General features: G+C 37.7%; 1 protein-coding gene across 3 annotated transcripts in view; it reads right to left on the reverse strand.

Annotated features, from left to right (window-relative positions):
• Positions 1–566: 566 nt before the first annotated feature.
• PRRX1 (paired related homeobox 1) overlaps positions 567–20,208 on the reverse strand; it is a 76,080-nt gene continuing 56,438 nt past the window's right edge. For 2 of the 3 annotated variants that reach the window (XM_007989544.3, XM_007989542.3), the window contains 3 exons: positions 19,991–20,166; positions 13,446–13,627; positions 567–3,944 (listed from right to left, as the gene is read on the reverse strand). In XM_007989544.3, the coding sequence (XP_007987735.1) occupies positions 3,806–3,944; positions 13,446–13,627; positions 19,991–20,166 (497 nt within the window). In that variant the 3' untranslated portion in view covers positions 567–3,805. Of the gene's footprint in view, positions 3,945–9,500; positions 9,573–13,445; positions 13,628–19,990; positions 20,167–20,208 lie in introns of all 3 variants that reach the window. The other variant, XM_007989543.3, reaches the window with a different exon arrangement.

Below are 20,208 nucleotides of genomic sequence, written 5' to 3' on the forward strand. Positions count from 1 at the left end.
GGCTTTTTTTAATACTCAAAAGCCTTCAGTGGATCTCTGTGGCCTGAGGAAAAGTCCAAACATATTTGACGTGTAGTACCCTGCAAGATTAAGCCTCAACTTGCATCTCTAGTATCTTCCATTCAACTTTAAAATTAACTCTCCATCTCATCCAGGCCCATCTTGCCATATATCTTTGAACACAAATTCCTCATTCCTATATCCCTGCCTTCACTCCTACTTCTCCACACCCTCATTTGAAAAGCCATCACTTGTTCCTCACCTGTACAGATCCTTACTGGACAGTATTGTGAATGTTAAAGGTACTGATTTTAATAATGCTAAACTCTCATAAAAGTTCCACTCTATTCTCATCTATTATAATAGTTAAGTGTCCCCTCTTCTTCCTACTGTTGTCTTTGTTTCTGAGGAAAAATAGATTATTTTCCTGTTATATAGAAAATAATATCACCCTCAGATATAGTTCTCTTGTCTATGAGCCCTTCTTACCTTCACTCTTCTGCATGTAATCTCAGATTCTAGCAGATCTGTGTTTTCAAAGTTCAAAGAGAAGAGAATCAGCAGGCTCAAGTGTATATAGCAAAAGACATGGTAGTGTCCTTTCTTTTTATTGAAAAGAAATCATTTCTATTCTAGCGCAAACAATGTATATTTTACAACATAAAGCAAGATATAATTTACATATTACATTTCTTATGAGATCTTTATACCCTAAATGTCATTCCCTTTTTTATTAAGTCACCTCTTCTGGTTTAATTTAACCTGCCAAGTACCCTACAAATCAGCATCTTGTTTGGAGGGAGATTGAGGACACAGGCAGACAGTTCCTATGTATTCACCTGTATCTGGTATCAGGAGTATCACGATGGTGAAGAACAGAGATATGTCTTGACGTTTGTGGCCCTGAGGCCCTCAACTGACAACTGGCTTAAGATCCAGAAGGTTTCTTTTCCAAATCACATGCCAAACTTGTATTTTAAAAAATTGATAGTAAATGAACAAAATTGAGAACTTGTACAACATGTATACTTCTTGATCAAGTGCTTAGATAATACATGCTTATGGTGTTGGCTCACTGGCAGTGAATGTTTCTTTGGCTGACCAGCACCGGTTACTCTAAGATATTCCCAGACATTGCTTGCCTGAGACATTGGATAAAACCACCCAATTTCACCGATCATTTGGGTTTGTGGGTTCCGGCTTTGCTGTTTGCCACTGGAAATGGATGTCTGAATCAAAATTTCAAATGATTTTGTTTCACATGTCCCTCTATCTAAGGTTTTTCCCTTCTCAATAAAACCTTTTCATGTATGATTTCTGTTCCCTCCCTATAATTCAAATCTTCTTAGCCATTCTCTCCAAACTCCAAACCTCCAAAGTTCATCAATTTCTCGGATTATACTCATTTCACTTAGAATGTGTCAGTCTGTTGGGATGTACTGTTCCTTCAAAACTTGAAAATCCACAGCAACTAGTGGGATAAAAGGATGAATGGAGGAGCTCTTCAGGAAGCAAGTAATGCATGCTCTTCAGCAAGCCTACATGAACCATTCAGTAAGAAATATTTTAATAGTGGGTTAAAAGAAGAAGGAATCAATTGGTGAAAGCAAAATGTATAAGATGAGCTTCATTATTATTTAAAGAACTACAGAATCAACATTTGAAATACAATTTCAGATTGGTGGCTGTTAGATTGAAATAACATCACCATTAGCTCAATCTGATATGCCAAGGGAAATACAAATGTGTGCTAAAAGTGCATCTTAAACCCAAAAATCCTTGCCTGTCACTCAGACTACAAAGTTGCCATATTTGACCAAAATTGATCCAAAGTTTTTTAATCACTCACAACTAGAAATTATTAGAACTAAGCTGGTCAGGATGAAAATATAAATTAAAAAAAAATTCTGTTCTGTGTGTCTTAAATTATTCTTTGGTCAAATGATGTGATTTTTGAGAGATCTGAAAATATAAACCTATTTCTCATTTCCAAATACAAGGTTATAAGTATGTACAGCAAGGTAGCATTTTCTTACTAGAAAACAAGGCTTTCAGGTACCGTATCATTCCATTAACACTGTACACTTTTATAGTCCCTTTCCTCCCATGGCTACAAAGTGCTGGACATACAGAGAATACAGGAAAGAATAAAGGAGCAAATGAATAGAGCCTCACAACACCCCTGTGAGGTAGGTAAGTATTGTTAATCCCATTTTACAAATGGGTAAACTGAGGCACAGCATGGTAATGTAGTTGATCAAGTCCACCTGGCAAGTTACAAAAGCATGGCTGGGAACAAAGAAAAAGAAATGAAAGATCAGTCCTGGCTCCCAGCCCTAGACACTAAACTTTATTTCAAAATATTAAAAAATAAAAATAGCCCACAATTGCCTTTTAAATGTTGGAATTTAGAAAAACCTTTAGGTATTCCTCTTAAACATGTGTCTTTCATATTCCTGCTGAGTGAAGAAAGGGTAGATGACTAAATGGTTTTCCCTCCTCTCTCTAACTGCAATTCCCATGATAGATCAGATGTATCAGCATTTCACCAGAGCTCAGGCTCCAAACTCAAGGACATTTTTATAGCCTCAAATAGTTTCTAATCCATTTAAAGGCCTAATGTGAAAATGAGACCTGTTCTAAAACAGCTGCTCTATCAATTATTCTGTGGCTTTAATGAAAATTTTGTGTAGAAAAAGAAAAGCAGCAAGATCCCTAATTAATGTCTCATCACTATAGAGATAAGAACAGTGGTGATGGTGTATAATTTGCTTTTTGTACTGTTTGGGAAATTGCAAACTGAAGCTTGCAATATTATATATATATATGAAATATATATATAAATATATAAATATATACAGTATATATATAACTGTGCATCTCACTATCCTTAAGGCACGAAAGAGATGTGGGCATGTCTTTTACGACTCACTGTTCGTGTTACTAGAGAAATTTCTCTTCCTCTCTCAGGTGAAAAATATTTCTTCTACCAAATAGTCTGTGACAGCAAATCATTCAAAGACAACAAATATCTTTAAGATGATTGATTGATTGATTGATTGATTGCATATGGTGAGGGGTGGTGGTGATAGTGATATAATCTATAGCTTCAAGCTTAAATCTATAGCTTAGATGTACACCTTAGTGCTTAGAATTAGCCAGACACAGCCAATTACATTGGATCTGACAGTCCAGTGACCAGATGTGCACAACTGTTTTTTCAGAGGCTGATGGAAAAACCTTACCATGACCAACAAAGATGGAGACAATGAGAAAGGGAATTATGTCTGTCTGGCACAGATTCTTCAGAAAGACTTTGGCTTTTCAAAAGCTCCTAGAGCTTCTATCAAGAGAACTGGGAAGAGGACAGGGTAAGGCACTGAGGTTCAAACAAGTCAGTGAGGAGAGCAGAGGCAATCATTCTGGATGTATATATGGTTTCTTTGGCTGCTGTAGTTTTTTTAAAAACTTCATACAATCATGGGGTTGGGTGGGCTGAACCTAGCTGAAGAAGCTTGGAGTATATTAAGCAAAGCATGAATAGAAAGAAAAACAAAATAAACACACACAGAAACAAGTGGTGGTGGTATCCCAGAGGGAGGAGGAATATTTGTTAACTAATTTTCATTTTGCTCCTCTCCTGCTTTTCTCTGCCATGGTCCCAATATTTTAGTTCTGTTTTTTGTTTGTTTGTTTGTTTGTTTGTAATTTACTTTTCTCCCCCAGCAGATGAAGAAATAACAGAGCGGGATAGGTGTCTTATGGTTTTTGATTTCTTCTTAGGCCTGTTTAATAATTTTTTTCCTCAGTTGACTGTTGGCACCTGGTTCCTCTGTAAACTATATTCCTTGGCCTTCAGTCTCAGGTTGGCAATGCTGTTGGCCATGTTGATGCCCTGTGCAGGGCTATTGTTGGCACATGTGGCAGAATAAGTAGCCATGGCGCTGTAGGGACAAAGGAGAGAGCAGGGAGAATAACAGGCGTTAGTTTCACAAAGCTGCAAGTCCGTGCCCCAGATGGAGGTACTCTCAGCATGGGGGCAGGCAGGGGCAATGGCTTGGACTAGATGACCTCTAGGGTCCCTTACAGCCCCAGCTTTCCATCCGTCTAAGGTACTTAGGGAAGAGTGGTCATGTTTTGAAGAGCAGGAGAGAGTGGTGTAGAGTGAGGAAAGGGAGGGAGAGGTACTTGTTGTGGTGGATACAGTGAGTAATGATTTATTTCTGGGGTAGGAGAAGAAAGTTGCTCAAGTTGAATAGCAGGTGTTTCATCAGCTGACTAATTAGAACAGTATTTAATCTCTCGTCCTGCCTACCTCCCCAGCCTGTGGGAGCAGTGAGAAATAGAAACAAGCTTTTGAAAATAAACTAAAGGGAATTTTGCTCCTTCACTCTAGATAACTGACCTTAATTCTAACACATTTTAGATAATAAATACCATAATAAATAACGTGCCTGGAGAACCAGTTAAATATCCCGACATAAGTTCTCTGCCATTCTTAATTTACTGGTTGATAGTACCAAGTATTGCTGAATCAAGAGGTTATTAACCCACTGGCCTTGATTTTTAAAACTCCTCAAAAGAACTTGAATAGCACACACTGCCTTTTGGGTCAGTTATTTTGAAAATGTTTAAATCTACTAGATAAACTACCAAAGTCTCCATTTTCAGCATTCTTGACTTCAGAGGTAACTGTTTCTCACTGTCTTTATTGCTGAGAAAAATCTGAAGTTGTTTTTCATTGTCAGAGATTCCAATGAGGACCTAAGAACACTGGTAGGCAGAAATTTATCGTTGGTGGGTTTCTGTTAATTGCATCCATGAATCTCTATTACAGGAAAAAGAAATGGTTTTATAGACTTAATAGTAAATTACTCTTTCTACTAAATAGTTAAAAGGATATGCATTTTAATTAAATAAAAATGTTTTTAGTTGCTTTAGCAAAATCTTTCAACTCAGGGCTGGAATGAGATAGACTTATAAATGGAATGACATGTGCTCTTCTGTTGCCTACATTCCAATGGAATTTTGTCAGCCACATAAAAGTTTGTGGTTCTGGGGATCAAGTGACAAGATCAGAAAGAGAGAAAAGTAAAGCTACTCCACAAATAGAATGTAAGTCATTGATTCTTATTTGGGACACACAGAGTCAAAACTCATAATCTATTTCAGCTCACTTACTAATAATTAACTCAAAAAAATTAAGAAATATAATGAGTCCCAGATCACTAGGTATTTCCAGAAATATACATCTTTAATTTAAAATCTTTATAGCCCTGGTTAAATGTATGGGTGACTCTGTGTGTGTGTGTGCGCACACAGCTAGACAAAGCTATGTTCTATTATAGCACACTAAACTTTTGCTTTTAGCACTCGATTCAAGTTTAGTTAATAATTTTAGTATCTATCACTGTTTCAACTATAAGCTCCATAGATTAGACATCACATCTGCCTTGTTCACACTGTTTCCTCAGGTAGAAATGACACCATATCTAGTACTATGTGTTCAATGAATAAACAGATAACTAAGAAATATCTAGATATAGTATAATTAAATTGATTCCTGCTCGATATCATTGGTTTCTGTCATTCTGCTGTGAGCAATGATTTCTAAAAACAAAATATATCTTACCAATGTGCTTTTATTCACAGGAACTGGTCCTTACTGCCAATTTTACTATCTTAATAGAAAGAGCAAAGTCAGTAGGTAATGACAAAAGTAGAAGCTGATGACTGTGTATACTTGGACCCATCAAAAAATATCTTTCACAATAAAAACTGAACAAGTTATTAGTATAGTTAGACTATCACTTCTACCACTACCTATCAAGGGATAGAAGCAGAAGAGTTCCCAGTTAAGGTAGGTTTAAATTAGAAGTGAGATAAATGACCAGAACAATACACTAAAGTGGGACAAGTTTTTTTTAGAATATACCAAGAAATGTCACTTATTTTCAAAACTCATATACGTATTATCATTTAGTTCACGGTTCCACTCAAGACCTTACCATAAATGTACATAAACCCACAAAACCTATATTTAAAAAATTTCTAGGATATGCCAAGAATCCGATCTAAGTATCTGAGAAAAAAAAAAAAGACTATTGAATTTGGAAAATGTACCTAAGTCATAGATTATTATAAAATCAACCAAATCAACCTTTCATAATCAGGTTTCTGTGACAGAATTAAGCCCTAAAGATGATGCACAGTTAGTATAATTTTAAACACATAGAAGAGAACCTGGAATTAGGAGTTGCCTGTATTATTTGCTAAGTATTGAGAAGAAATTTTGATGGCTTCTGAAAACAGAAAGCTAAAACTTCACGAGAGAGGATAAAGAAAAATTTTCTGATGCTAAATTGTAGATTGTCATAGAATATTGTGCTTTAAGTACTTGGTCTAATTTTCTGAGAGATGTGTTTTTTGAGATTCTGAACAAGCAAAGTCCTATTTAACAGAAATTTGACCTTTCTTAGATATCAAAGTTGTGTTCCATCTCTTTAGCCAAAAAGGGAGATTAGAACCCTGGGGAGATTATTTTAGTTTACTGAAGATGCTATTGCTATTTCCCAGAAATGTCTCCTATAATAGTGATTACGAGTTGTCTATTGCATAACCATTTTTGTTGTAGTGATTTCATAGTCAACTAGCTTTACCACCTGATATTCTAGTCTGAGGACTTAGTAGGGTCACACATTTCTTGGAAATATTGAGTTTCTCTCTCAAATGTAGGCAAGACAGTGATATCCCAAATGAGATGAATGTTAATGCACTTTCTATCTCAGAAACAAATTAATGGGATTCAGATCATCTATTGCACAGGAGATTAGGTATTTACTGGGACATTTCTCATATAAATTGCAGCCTGCTTTTCCACAGTAAAGAACAGTGCCCTTGTCTGATTATACAGTGACGTTGTATAAGAACACCAGCAGAGGCAAGTCTGTGACAATGTCTTATAGGTATCCCTCAAATTAGTGGAGCATGAGGATTAAAAAGCAGTTGTTTTTAATGAATGAATTTTGCAGCTCCCTAGGAGCTTGATAGGTGATAACATTTTCACTTGATAAATGCGTAGGAAATGTATAAACTTTCAAAATTGATTTAACTTGTTCCAGCATTCCATAGCCATAAGAAGTAGGATAAAAGAACCAAAGCCATCTTAATTCACAGCCTCTTAAAAATTTTTAGAATATGTAATCCTACAAATATGGATTCCAATAATATTTTGTAAACATACTAAATAATTGCAAGTCTGTTTTCCAGTAATTTGACATGGATCTAGCTTCTCAATTTAAGCTAAGGGTGCAATATAGCAAGCAGTGAGCAGTCCTTGGATTTACCCGTGAAAAGCAAAACTTATTACAAGTCAGAAAAGACAGAATTAGTGAGTGAGTCCTCTGAGAGTAGCTTAGTCATTCTTCAAAAATGGCATTAGAAGTAAGATGGAGAGGACCTGCCTCCTAAAGTGTCAACAGATGCAAGACAGTCTTGAGTGGCTGCCAATATGAAATTGTTTGTGACCATCTGCTTTCCATGTCATGGAAACTTCTGAAGTTCTGCTTTAGGAAAAGAAAGAGAACCCTAAAGTATTTTCTTAAAAGTCCAATGAGGGTAATTAACTGTTTTCAACCAATTTATAGAGCCATTCAGAGCATGTAAAATGACCAGTCCTTCCTATACAGGATTAAGCTTGCTCGGATCAAATGGTGAGATTGAAACTAAGTGATTTGTACAGATTAAGCACATGACAACAACCAAAAGCCTGCTTAACAACAACCAGAGATCCTGCCTGTTGGTCTTGCCTTCTAAGTAAAATCCATTTATTCTTGGAAGCAGGGTACAGACATAAGTTCTGGGACTGAGTTTTTAGGCTTTGGCTAAAGCCCCATTTTTAGCTAGTTTTAGTTAAGTTCTTTGTGTCAATGACCAAGAAACCACATTACTGAATAAAGTGCACTGAGGAATTAGAGATTAATAATAAATGCTTGCACCACATCTGTTGATTTAGCTAGTCTGCACTGAGACTTACACGGAGTTGACACATTTAAATCAGCTTCAAATGTTTGCATTTCCTTATTTGGAAATTCCTAACAGATGCAGCACAGCCATAGATAGCAGAATGCTAATCACTAGCAGGGTTGGAGGACTGTTTTCACTGGGGACAAATCATTTCTTATCACTTCAACCTACCCTGAAAGTTGTGAGGGAAAAAAAAAAAAGTGTTAAAATGACTGCCAAACATTGAGGAAGTACAGAAAATACTATTCGTAGTACGATTTTAAAGCCAGGATACTTACGGACAACTGCCCCTCTGCTTTCTAAAAACCTATAGTGTTGAGTCCCACAAATCACAGAACAATTGCTAGCTTGGGAAAAAAATAATACCTGACTCTATTTTCAACTCTTTGTTTTCTATGTGGCCCTTTGAACAAATGATGACGTTTGCAATTTCACCCTAAAGACAGATCTGTCAGCCAAGAAGTCTATGAGTTTTCCTGAAATCTTGGGTTTCACCAGCTCAGGATTTTTTCAAAGACTGTAGGGGTTACAGTGTTCAAGATTGTGATGCATAGAAGTTGCAGAAAGTCTCTGGCTTGTTCTTTTGTCAGTGCAAGTACAACAGAGGCATACTTGCCTCACCTGATAAAATGTCATACCAGTTTTCCTAGGGAAATTTACTTTTAAAAAGAGATCTGGTACATTCTTTGGAAAGGGATCTTTTGTGATTTAAATAACTAACTTCTGTTTCTAACTTATGTTTTGAAATTCAGAAGTTGATTTTCTAAGATGTATATTTATCTTTTAAAGTGAACACACTTGTACATTTCATTGGTAAGCTTTCAGTTTGTACTATATATTCAGTGATCTTTCTGCTATTTTTAACTTTTCATTTTAGAAATACTTTTATATATAAAGCCTCTTATATCTTTCTATTGTTGCAAGACTTTTTTTGAAGTGCACATTGCTTATCAGTAGGTTCCAAACACCCCTGTGAAATAAGCAATAGGGAAACTATTGCTAGCTTCATCTTAGATACAAAGCTATATAAGAGAGCAATGATCTGACTGGCCTGAGGAGCAGCAGAAGCCAGGACAAGAAAATAATTCTTCTGAACCCTGTCCGGTAACCTACAAAGTCTCACTATTCAAAGTGTGTACCAAGTGTCAGCAGCATCAGCATCACCTAGAAGCGAGTTAGAGATACAGAATCCAAGCTCCACCCTGGACTTTGTGAATCAGAGTTTGCACAGTCACGTGATCCCAGATGTTTCCTGTGCACAGCAATCTCTGAAGAGCCCTGCTCTAGACTAGTATCACCCTACTATTCATTTCGTGGACATGCTTTCTTGCAGCTCTGGTTCCCAATAGTATTCCTCACTTGAGGACTTCACTGCTGAAATTTCTAGAACTGCAACCCCCACTTTCTTAAACACTCTGAATTCCCACTTAAACCCTACCCCAAGCAGCCGCCCTCTTCCCCCTCTGACAAGTTACCTTTTCAGTGTCTTCCGTTAGAATCCGTTATGAAGCCCCTCGTGTAAACAACATCTTGGGAGGGACGAGGATCTATTTTTGAAAGTGTGAAAGGGAGAAATAAGCCAAATGTGTTCAGCAGATGTCAGGCAGCACCATGACCATGATCAAATGAGGGGAGGAGAAGGATGGGGAGGGAAGCTGTGGACGAGGATAGCTGGCCTCTCTTTCACTGATCACTAGCTTTCTTTTAAGCCCAGGCTTCCCTCTGGAAACGGCACTTCAGGTCAATAATGCAGAACCAGGCCATTCACTACCCACTTCACCTAGGAAAGGATGTCTCTGGGAAAATGTTTCTTGGCTACTTCATTTCAAATAACAGTCAAAAGTTCAGGACTTGGTTGGTCACTGCTACCCAAGAAGTAAAGCACTGCAAGATTAGTGAGTCTGAATAATTCTGGTGCTTGTGTGTGCTTTCATTCTTACAAGTTGCCTAAGAAAAATAGCTCTGAGTTAAGCAATGGGTGTGTGTGCCAAAAACAAGTTTCCTTTAACTGGCCACGGATGGATAAAGACGACACCTGCCAGGACAACAGTGTCCGTGTTAGGGAATGCTTTGTCCCTCTGGTGACTCAGTTGCCTGCCTAATGTCATCACCTCTAACATACTCAATCAAGGGAATGAGTGAGGTCATGACGTGCTATAATCAGAGCAAACTATATGTCCTAGGGACAATCCTGGCTTATACCTGTTGTCCTAGTATAATTATTAATAGCGCTCCCCTTTCACTCTAAAAAATGCCCCAGTTTGAACAATAAATTACACTTCTATCACTCTGGATGTAAAAGACACCCAGAAAAAAATATGTTGGCTATTTTCAACCCAAAATTCTGACCATATGCAAATAACTGCTTTTATGCCTTGGTTTTCTCCTTTCTTTTTTCAGGGGATAACTGTGGAAGTCAACAAACTATCCTTTCTGGTAAAACTGTCTGCTCACTGTCTCTGGCTTGTATGACCAAGCCACGTCTATCAGTCCATTGGGATGCCCACACCCCACGGAGTGTGGACCTCAGCTGCAGGCATGCCTCACTGATCTGAGATAGCTCTTGAATAAAAAGGGGATTTTAGACAGTTTTCCAATCTTATACTTTTTTACTACTTTCGATACAATGCAAGGTTTAATTTGAATGAGACTACAGTCATGTGGTTTAACATGTTGGATAAAAACAGGGATCACAAGCATTAGTTCTAGTTCTGCTTGCTGAAGACTTAAATTTGGGCAAGTGTTTAGTCTCTTCTTTGGAAGCAGAGCAAGACAGAGCTATCACACAGGAGTGTTCCAAGAATTAACCAAGAGAAATGCCTTTTAATGAGTGTCACATGTGAGATAACTAACTTGACATAATAGTATCAACAAGAACAGTGAGTTAATTTTTCATAACACAAAAGGTCTATCATTTCCTTTGCTTTGGATCACTTGTTTTTCTTTTTTATTTCCTTAACAATATTTCCTATCAAGCTTCAAAGTGTGAAATCATAACATAGTTTGGTTCTAAACATAGCAGAAACTTCTCCAAATAACAGAATAGCTTTTTGCTACTTTTAGAAATTAACCAAAATATAAACACTTCAGTCAACATTGGATCAAAAACATTATTATTGATTAAATTACTGTTTTAACATCACTTTTCTACTTATATTTGAAGAACAATTTGTTCTTCATACAGAATATGAACATTTTATGATTTTTTAATTAATTTTTACAAATTCAATTTCTAAGAGGGAAATGATATAAAAGCATACCATGAAATGAGTAAAACCTACTAGGTTATATGATTTTAAGTGAAAAGAGGAGAATACAAAATAATATATACACTAAGGCTACACCTATATAAAATATTGAACTCTAATCACAAAAATGAACATACTAGTTATGTCAAGATGGTGAATTATGGATTTTTTTAAAAATGTATCCAGTATTTCTACATAATTCTTTCCATTAAAATAGAATATTTCCAAAACAGGCATGCATAAATTGCCATGTTAATAATTTCAGTTAGATGTCCATATACTAAACACGTATGATGCAGACACTGAGGCTCAAAGGGCTGAGGTCCAAGTAATATAACCCTATATTAATTCAGGAAGGATTTCATCCCCATTCATGCAGTGTGCTGTGTGAAGCCTCTCACTGGTAAGGACCATGTGGCAGCCATCTGGATTGTTTATTGCTGGTGTGAAAAATTCCTATGGAGGACCCATACAGAAAAAGGAGCAATACTTCCTGGTTGTGACCATATTCAAACCAGAGATCTTGAAGCATCAGGCTTTGAACCACACCCATTTTCCAAGTCATTTAGCATGTTTATGAACACACTAAATTTCTCGTATACCAATATTTATAAGAGAAATAAAGCAGACTTTCATTTATTTAAAATATTAGAGAATATGTGATTTTACAATGGTCTTCAAAAACTGTATTTTTAGTAAATCTTATAGGAGAAGAGTTTAAATTTAAAATAGGGCACACAGATATAACTAATGTTTCAAGATCAGCAAGGCACACCACATCTGAGTGCAACAGGGCCCAGAATAAGACTTTCCTACACGGAGGGTCTCTATGTGCTAAGACCAAAAGAATTCAGGCTAATTTTATAACAGGGGATTAAAAGAAAGTTCCAAATGCATTTACCGTGTTTCTCTAAAGGAACTGATTTGGAACAGAAAGAAACTTTTAGATGAGGCTTTTTGCTTTGAATAAAGCTATGAACCTTTGAAAAACACTTGCATTTCAAAAATGTAGCATTTCATGTCAGGAATTCAACTTCATCTGAGACATAATCTCCTATGTTTCATTTAGAAACTCTCCTTAAACCAATAATTAACTTTGACAATAAAAAGGTAAACAAAAGCATAATAAATGAATTTGTGAATAGTTCTGCCTCCACTGAAATCAGCCAGGGAGAACACGTAGGCTTGGCCTGGTTTCTCAGAGTACTCAGGTCTACTTTCAAAGAAAGGCACTCTAGACTAATCCAATGGGTTAGGCACTTGTGTCTCAGCTTCCCTTCTGGCAGCCTGTATTTTCTGAACAGCATAATAATTGGAGGTTAAAAACCTCTTTATGAGATTGAAATAGTACTCTGTTATTTGTTTCTTTAAAAATGTTCAACTTTTTAATATAAAAGTTTAGTGTAAATTATACATTCCTTTTTTATTTAAAAGAAACACACACATAAACACACACAGACACACACACACACACACACACAAATACACACAAACTGATCCCCAGAGAAACCTTCAGACAAGTAGACAAGAATTAGCAATAGACTAGGAAGGCATTTGGCATTATAAGAAATTCATACCTACTAACAAAGAACCTTGGCCATGAAAGTGATCAGAATGAACTTGGGTTTTCCTTCCTTCACTCTCTGTCATAGTCCCTCTCTCTCTCTCTCCTTCCTTCCTTCTTTCCTTTCTTTCTTTCTTCCTTCCTTCTTCTTTTTTTAAATTCAAAGTCAGTTTTACTGCAAAGTTTGCCTTTGGCCCTATACTTGGAGCTTTACAAGTTAAGTCCCTACATTTGCATAACACAACGAATTTATCTTAAATTTGGAAACAGGGTAAAGTGTTGTTGCAGAATTGTTGCAAGAGGGACACTGGGCACAGCTTAATGATCTTTTCTTTTAAATTCTTCCTCATCTTTGAAACCTTTGCAAGAGTTCCTGAGTCCAAGAGGAGATTGCTGAGATAGCCTGCCCCTCTTACTTCTGCCCCAAACCCTGCTCCTGGGGCAGCTAATAATCTCCTGGGAAAATGTGGGGATGTCAGCAAGTTGAATGTCTCTGAAGAGATTAACCCAGTAAGAAATGTCGGTGAGCTGCACAAGCAGCTTGAAACATGACCGACCGCTGAGAAACATGTGGAAGTGGAGCAAGGGAGAGTGGGCCAGTCATTCACCTGTACGGAGACGCCGTCCCCCAGGAGAGATAATCGGTGGGTCTCGGAGCAGGACGAGGTACGATGGGCTGCTCCACAGCAGTCACGTCTCCTGAGTAGGATTTGAGGAGGGAAGCATTTTTATTGGCTAGCATGGCTCTCTCATTCCTGCGGAACTTGGCTCTTCGGTTCTGAAACCACACCTGGAGGATTGTTAGGAGGCGAGAAGGCATAAGGAAAGAGAGGAAAAAACAAAGAAGAAGGGGTTACATGGATGAAATTCTGGTTGATTTTACTATGTAATGCCTTCCCAAGGAAGATATAAGATGGCTATGGAATTCTCCTTAGAACAATAGAAACATGCCATACGCCTTCCCTCATGAGGGCCATTCTTAAAGGTCCAGACTATTACAACAAGACCATGAAATTCTCCAGTAATCAGGTCTCCGGAGATGGGATCTGTGACTTACAGACAGGACAGCAAAATATGGGTTATAATCCCTGTTACAATTGTAATCAAGAAAAATCTCATTAGACTTCTGCCACAGAAATAATGACTTTTCTAAAAGCTTTTTCAAAATTCTTCAAAATGTGAAAATGTCATCTGCTTTCATAACAATTATATTTTAAGAAAATTCCCCATCTCCCAAAAGTAGATGTTCCAACAAAGATTTAAGAATGAAGTGTTTTATTTGGGAGGCGCAAGGAACACCATTTGGGGAGCAAGGAAGTAACAGAGAAGAAAAGGCAACCACTAAAGAGTGTGCTACTAAACCAGCTATCTCTGTGGTAGCTCAATCCTACAGAGATCCTGAAAACTAAGACTAATGTAGGACACACACTTCAGAGTTATCCCTCTTGGGGCTGACGGAGTTGGGTGTGTGTACACTGGATCCTGTCAGTCGTTGGATATTAATGTTCCAGCACTTCTGGAATGCTGAAGGCAGGGCAGTCTCCTGAAGTTCTAGAAAGAAAGTGCTGGCACAGAAATGCAGGCACTAAAATTTGGAAGCTGACCAGACTACACTTAATTGTAGGGTTCAAGGGAAATGGACAGCACAGACAGCATTTGCTACAGCTAATAATAAACCTATCATTTAATTTTATTTATTTTTATTTTATTTTACAAGTTCTAGGATACGTGTGCAGGATGTGCAGGTTTGCTACATAAGTCAAACTGTCTCTCTTTGCAGATGATATGATCCTGTATCTAGAAAACCCTATCGTCTCACCCCAAAAACTTCTTAAGCTGATAAGCAGCTTCAGCAAAGTCTCAGGGTGCAAAATCAGTGTGCAAAAATCACAAGTATTCCTATACATCTACAACAGAAAAGCAGAGAGTCATATCATGAATGAACTCCCATTCACAATTGCTACAATGAGAATAAAAAATCTGAGAATATAGCTCACAAGAGAAGTAAAGCACCTCTCCAAGGAGAACTAAAAACCATTGCTCAAGGAAATCAGAGAGGACACAAACAAATGGAAAAACATTCCGTGTTCATGGATAGGAAAAATCAACATCATGAAAATGGCCATACGGCCAAAGTAATTTATAGATCTAATGCTATTTCCATTAAATTACTATTCACATTGTTCACAGAATTAGAAAAAACTACTTTAAACTTTATATAGCATGAAAAAGAGCCCATATGGCCAAGACAATCCTAAGCAAAAAAAAACAAAGCTGAAGGCATCACACTATCTGACTTCAAAATCTACTACAAGGCTACAGTAACCAAAACAGCATGGTATTAGTACAAAAGCACACACACAGACCAATGGAACAGAATAGAGAACTCAGTAAAGACTGTACATTTACAACCATCTGATATTCAACAAACCTGAAAAAAACAAGCTATGGAAAAGGATTCCTTATTTAATAAATGGTGCTTGGAGAACTGGCTAGTCATATGCAGAAAATTGAAACTGGACCTCTTCATTACACCATATACAAAAATTAACTCAAGATAGATTAAAAACTTAAGTATAAAACCCCAAACTATAAAAACCCTAGAAGAAAATATAGGCAATATCATTCAGGACATAGACATAGGCAAAGAATTAATGATGAAAACGTCAAAAACAATTTCAACAAAAGCAAAAATTGACAAATGGGACCTAATTAAAGAGCTTCTGCACAGAAAAATAAACTATCATCAGAGTGAACAGGCAACCTACAGAATGGGAGAAGATTTTTGTAATCTATCCATCTGACAACGGTCTAATATCCAGAATCTACAAGGAGCTTAAACAAATTTACAAGAAAAAAACAAACAATCCCATTAAAAAGTGGGCAAACAATATTGTTTGTTAAGTGTTACTAGGGCTAGGAACTTATATAAGCACACTACATACATTATTTCTAGTCAACATGACAATTTCACATATTAGGTTTTAATATTTCTATTTTACAGTTAGAAAGCAATTTCAATGAGATTAAATACAGTCATGCACCACATAATAATGTTTCAGTCAATCATGGACCTCGTATACGATGGTGGTCTCATTAAATTATAATAATTATAACTTAATTATATTATAATTAAATGTGATATGTTTAGATACACAAATACTTCCCATGGTATTACAATTGCCTACACTATTCAGTAGAGTAATATGCTGTACAGGCTTGTGACCTAAGAGCAACAAGCTATACCCTATAGCCTAGGTGTGCAGTCAGTTATACCATCTAGATTTGTGTAAGTAGACTCCATGATGTTTGCACAATGACAAAATCACCTAAAAATGCAGTTCTCAGAACAGATTCCCCATTGTTAAGCATCATATGACTGTAATCTCTTGAAATTCACATAAATAATAAATGGCTGAGTTTCTGAACTCAAGGACATCCAATTCATGATCATACGACTCTTCTAGAGTGCTATGGAATTCTACTCATTCATTTACTCATTCAAGAACTCTTTATGGAGCTCCTCCTATGGTCCAGGCCCTGTACTAACTGCTGGAAAGAGAGAGATGAGAAGCTTATGCTCTGCTTTTAAACAGCTCACAACCTATTAAAGGAAGACATGTAAATTTGAAAAACTGCAAAACAAGTATTTTAAATGCAATTATAGAAATGTATAACAAGGTATGGGAGAAGAAAATTCTTTTTGTGGAGTGAGCAGTTGTACAGCTCGAGGGGACAACATACACATAAAATACCATGTGATCAGTTCCCTGTAGAGCTGCGCAGCATGAAGGGCCTGGGTGGAAATTGGCCAAGGTGGAATCTGGACTTGGCTTCCCAGACTCCTGGCTCTTCTGTTTCTATTGTGCCTTCACATTGCTCTTAGAGCTATCATCTTAAATGTTAATATAATCGCATTAGTGCCTTGTTTTATATCATCTACTGGCTCTCCATCAGTCACAGAATAAAATAAAAACTTCTTAACCGTAGAACTAAAGCTGTTCAGGAATTAGCTCTTTGTCTATCAATCCAGCCACAAGCCACATCACTCTAACCTCATACACTGGCCCTCTATGGCTCCAGCTCCAACCCTGTGTTCAAAATTACCTGTGGACTCCTAAATGTGTTAGGCTATTTCCTACCTAAAAATATTCACACCAGATATTTCCTTTGCCTATCATATTCTTTCCTGCTTTGTCCAGGTATCAAAGCCTACATATTCTTTTCAAAGTTCAACTTTAACATTGAACATAACTTAAAAGTCATACTGGCTACACTACTTTCAAGATTTGTCCGGGGAGTTGTTTAATTTCTCCGCTCCTTTTTCTCCTAATCAATTGGAGATAATAATATCTACTTACAGGATAGTTTTGAGAGTTGGCCCAGAATTGGTGTCTAATAAATATAAATTCTCTCCCTTTTCCCCCAGGCAAATTAGATCATTCCTTCCTCTGCTCTATCACTAATTATTGTACATTCCACTGATGTAGGAATCATATTATGATATCATAAATGTATGGTTTGCACATCCATCTTCTCCACCCCAGGGCAAACATCCTTAAGGAGAGGGTCGGTGTCTTATTCATCCCCAGCAAATCAAAACTGGGTTCAAGAGCATAATATGTGCTTGATAAGTGTATGAGGAAAAAAAGAGGAAAAAGAAGAAAAAAATAAATTTTGCAAAGATGAATAAAACATGGCCTCCATCCAAGGGGCCTCCTCAGTCCTGTGGGGGAAGTTGGCCCAGATACAACTCAATATAATACATTTCATGTTATGATAAACGCCATAAATATAAAGAAGCCCGGAATCAGAAGGGGTTGGTTCAGACGGGAAAAAGGTAGGCTTTCATGGGGGAAGAGTAAAATCATGGAGGGAGAACTCTGTCCTACTCACTTAGAAAATGTTCACAGCTCTAAAAGTCATTACATCACAGCAAGGTGGGAAAAGAGAAAGAAAAAAATAGTTCCAACATATGAAAAAGACATTTCCCTGTCTTTTTCATATGTCATGATAGGGGCAAGACAGTCCACCAACCCCAAAATTGGTCTTTCACTTTTTTTTTTTTTTTTTTTTGAAATGTCTACCATTGCCCTCTGCAGGTTTCCTTATTTAAAATTTAGATCACCATAGCAAAAGTGGCACATTAGTGTGCTGTGGGTTACTGGACTAAAAGTATTCATTACACCACTGCAAGCTGAGCTGTGGCATAAAAGACATGGAGTTTTTGAGGAGAGAGGAAAGGATTTAAGAGCAGAGTTAGAGATTTGCGGTGAGCAGTGTAGGGGAAGAGGGTGTGGGAAGACAAATTTAATAATCTGCCCTGGATGGCGAATGGGAGAGCAAAACTGAGTGTTGTCCCTATAGGTCACTCTTACTTGAGCCCAAAGGGCACCTGCACTCACACTTCCTCCTAACCTACCCTCAGGGACCCCACAGGTTCCCATAACTTTCTTCTTTTGTCACTGACATTTTCATTTTTTTTCTTGGGGCATACTTCTTGGTGAGGTCCCTGTTTCCCCATAGGGAGACTTTCACACTTTCTCTTCAGACTGAAAGGAGTACCAGGATCTCTGCATCAACTCCACAGTGGTCTCCCACTGTATACTGTGTCATCTCCATAGACACACACCCTAATCAATGGGGTAGAAATCTACCCTGGGGTCTAGCTCAAGTTCTGGCCTGTCAAGAGGGTTATCATTTGCAGAAAGAAATTCTTAACTCTCAGACAGAACATAGATATACAAACAATAATTTCGTAAGGAAGACAAGACAGATTGGACCTACCCACCTTATCAAAACAGCATCTTGCTACTGGCAATATGGAAGACAATAAGATCTTTCAGCAGAGAGCAAAGCACTACTTCAAAAGGCATTTAGCCAGGAGACTTTTATTCATTCAGTTTTTTGGGGCGGGGGGCGGTGGGGGTAATTAAAAGCATGAACTCTGGATCTGCATGTCTGCATTCAAATCCTATTTCAGACACTTCCTAGCTATGTGATGCTATGCAAAATACTTTAACCTCTCTGTACCTCAGTTTTCTCATCTGCAAAATGAAGAATACTATCCACATCGTTGAATTAGTGTGAGGATGAAATACATTACTTATGTAAAGAACACTACTTGGCATATAAGGGCTCCAGTAGTGTTAGTTATTATACATTGTCATTATTGTTATGACTGTTAATCACAGGTTGTATGATGTTCTAGATGTCTGGCTTGCAGCTGATGTGTCATGGCACTAATGTTAGAAAGAGTGGCTATTGTCTTTTTCCTGCCTTTCATGCTCTTACCCTCTTTCAGTTCACAGAGACACTGAGGGTAAATAAAATCATCCACTTGAGTGTGCTCTTAACTCAGTTCCTAAGTATTCATTTCCCACTCCATCAGTGCTCATATTCATGTGTACTTACAACAAGTTTCTTGAAGACTGAGGAGGAGAGCTGAGGTAGGGGACAGAGAATTCATCTCTTTAACCACTTCAAGATCAAAGTGAAATCTAAGGGTGCAGAGTAAAATGCTCAGATGGACAATGTATATCACATAAATCTGGAAGTGTCAGAAAGAAACGGGAGCTGGGAGAGGAACCTGTAGCAAAGATTATTCTGCCCTACCTGAAAACATTCAATTTTATTTAAAAAAAAATACTTGCTGCCCAAAGAAAAACAGCTGGAAACAGGATTCTATCCTTATGCTGACCATTTGCAACCCTTATGAGTACCAGCTCCCATCTGAAGCCTCTAACTTGTATATTATTTGTTTATTTATTTATTTTTGAGACAGGGTCTCACTCTGTCACCCAGGCTGGGGTGCAGTGGTACAATCTCAGCTCGCTGCAACCTCCACCCCCCAGGCTCAAGCAATTCTCCCACCTCAGCCTTCCAAGAAATTGGGACCACAGGCACACACCACCATGCCTGGCTATTTGTTTATTTATTTTGTATTTTTGGTAGAGATGAGGTCTCACCATGCTGCCCAGGCTGGTTTCAAACCCCTGAGCTCAAGCAATGTGCCTGTGTCAACCTCCCAATGTGCTGAGATTGCAGGCATGAATCACTGCGCTGGGCTATAATTTGTGTCTTTAAACAGTCTTCAGAGATGTGCCTCTGAGGAGGGGACTACTTGGTGCCAGCTTCCCACAGCTTCAGTTACCTGCACTCTGGCCTCGGTGAGGTTCACCCGGCGGGCAAGGTCTTCTCGCACAAAAGCATCAGGATAGTGTGTCCGCTCAAAGACACGCTCCAAAGCCTGCAGCTGGCTGCTATTGAAGGTTGTCCTATTCCTTCTCTGCTTTCGCTTCTTTTTTTCCTCTGAGTTCAGCTGATCATCTGGAATAGAATACAATGATGAAAAGAAGCCAAATTCACTGT

This window comes from Chlorocebus sabaeus, chromosome 25 (assembly GCF_047675955.1).
Source record: "Chlorocebus sabaeus isolate Y175 chromosome 25, mChlSab1.0.hap1, whole genome shotgun sequence".
Taxonomy (NCBI): domain Eukaryota; kingdom Metazoa; phylum Chordata; class Mammalia; order Primates; family Cercopithecidae; genus Chlorocebus; species Chlorocebus sabaeus.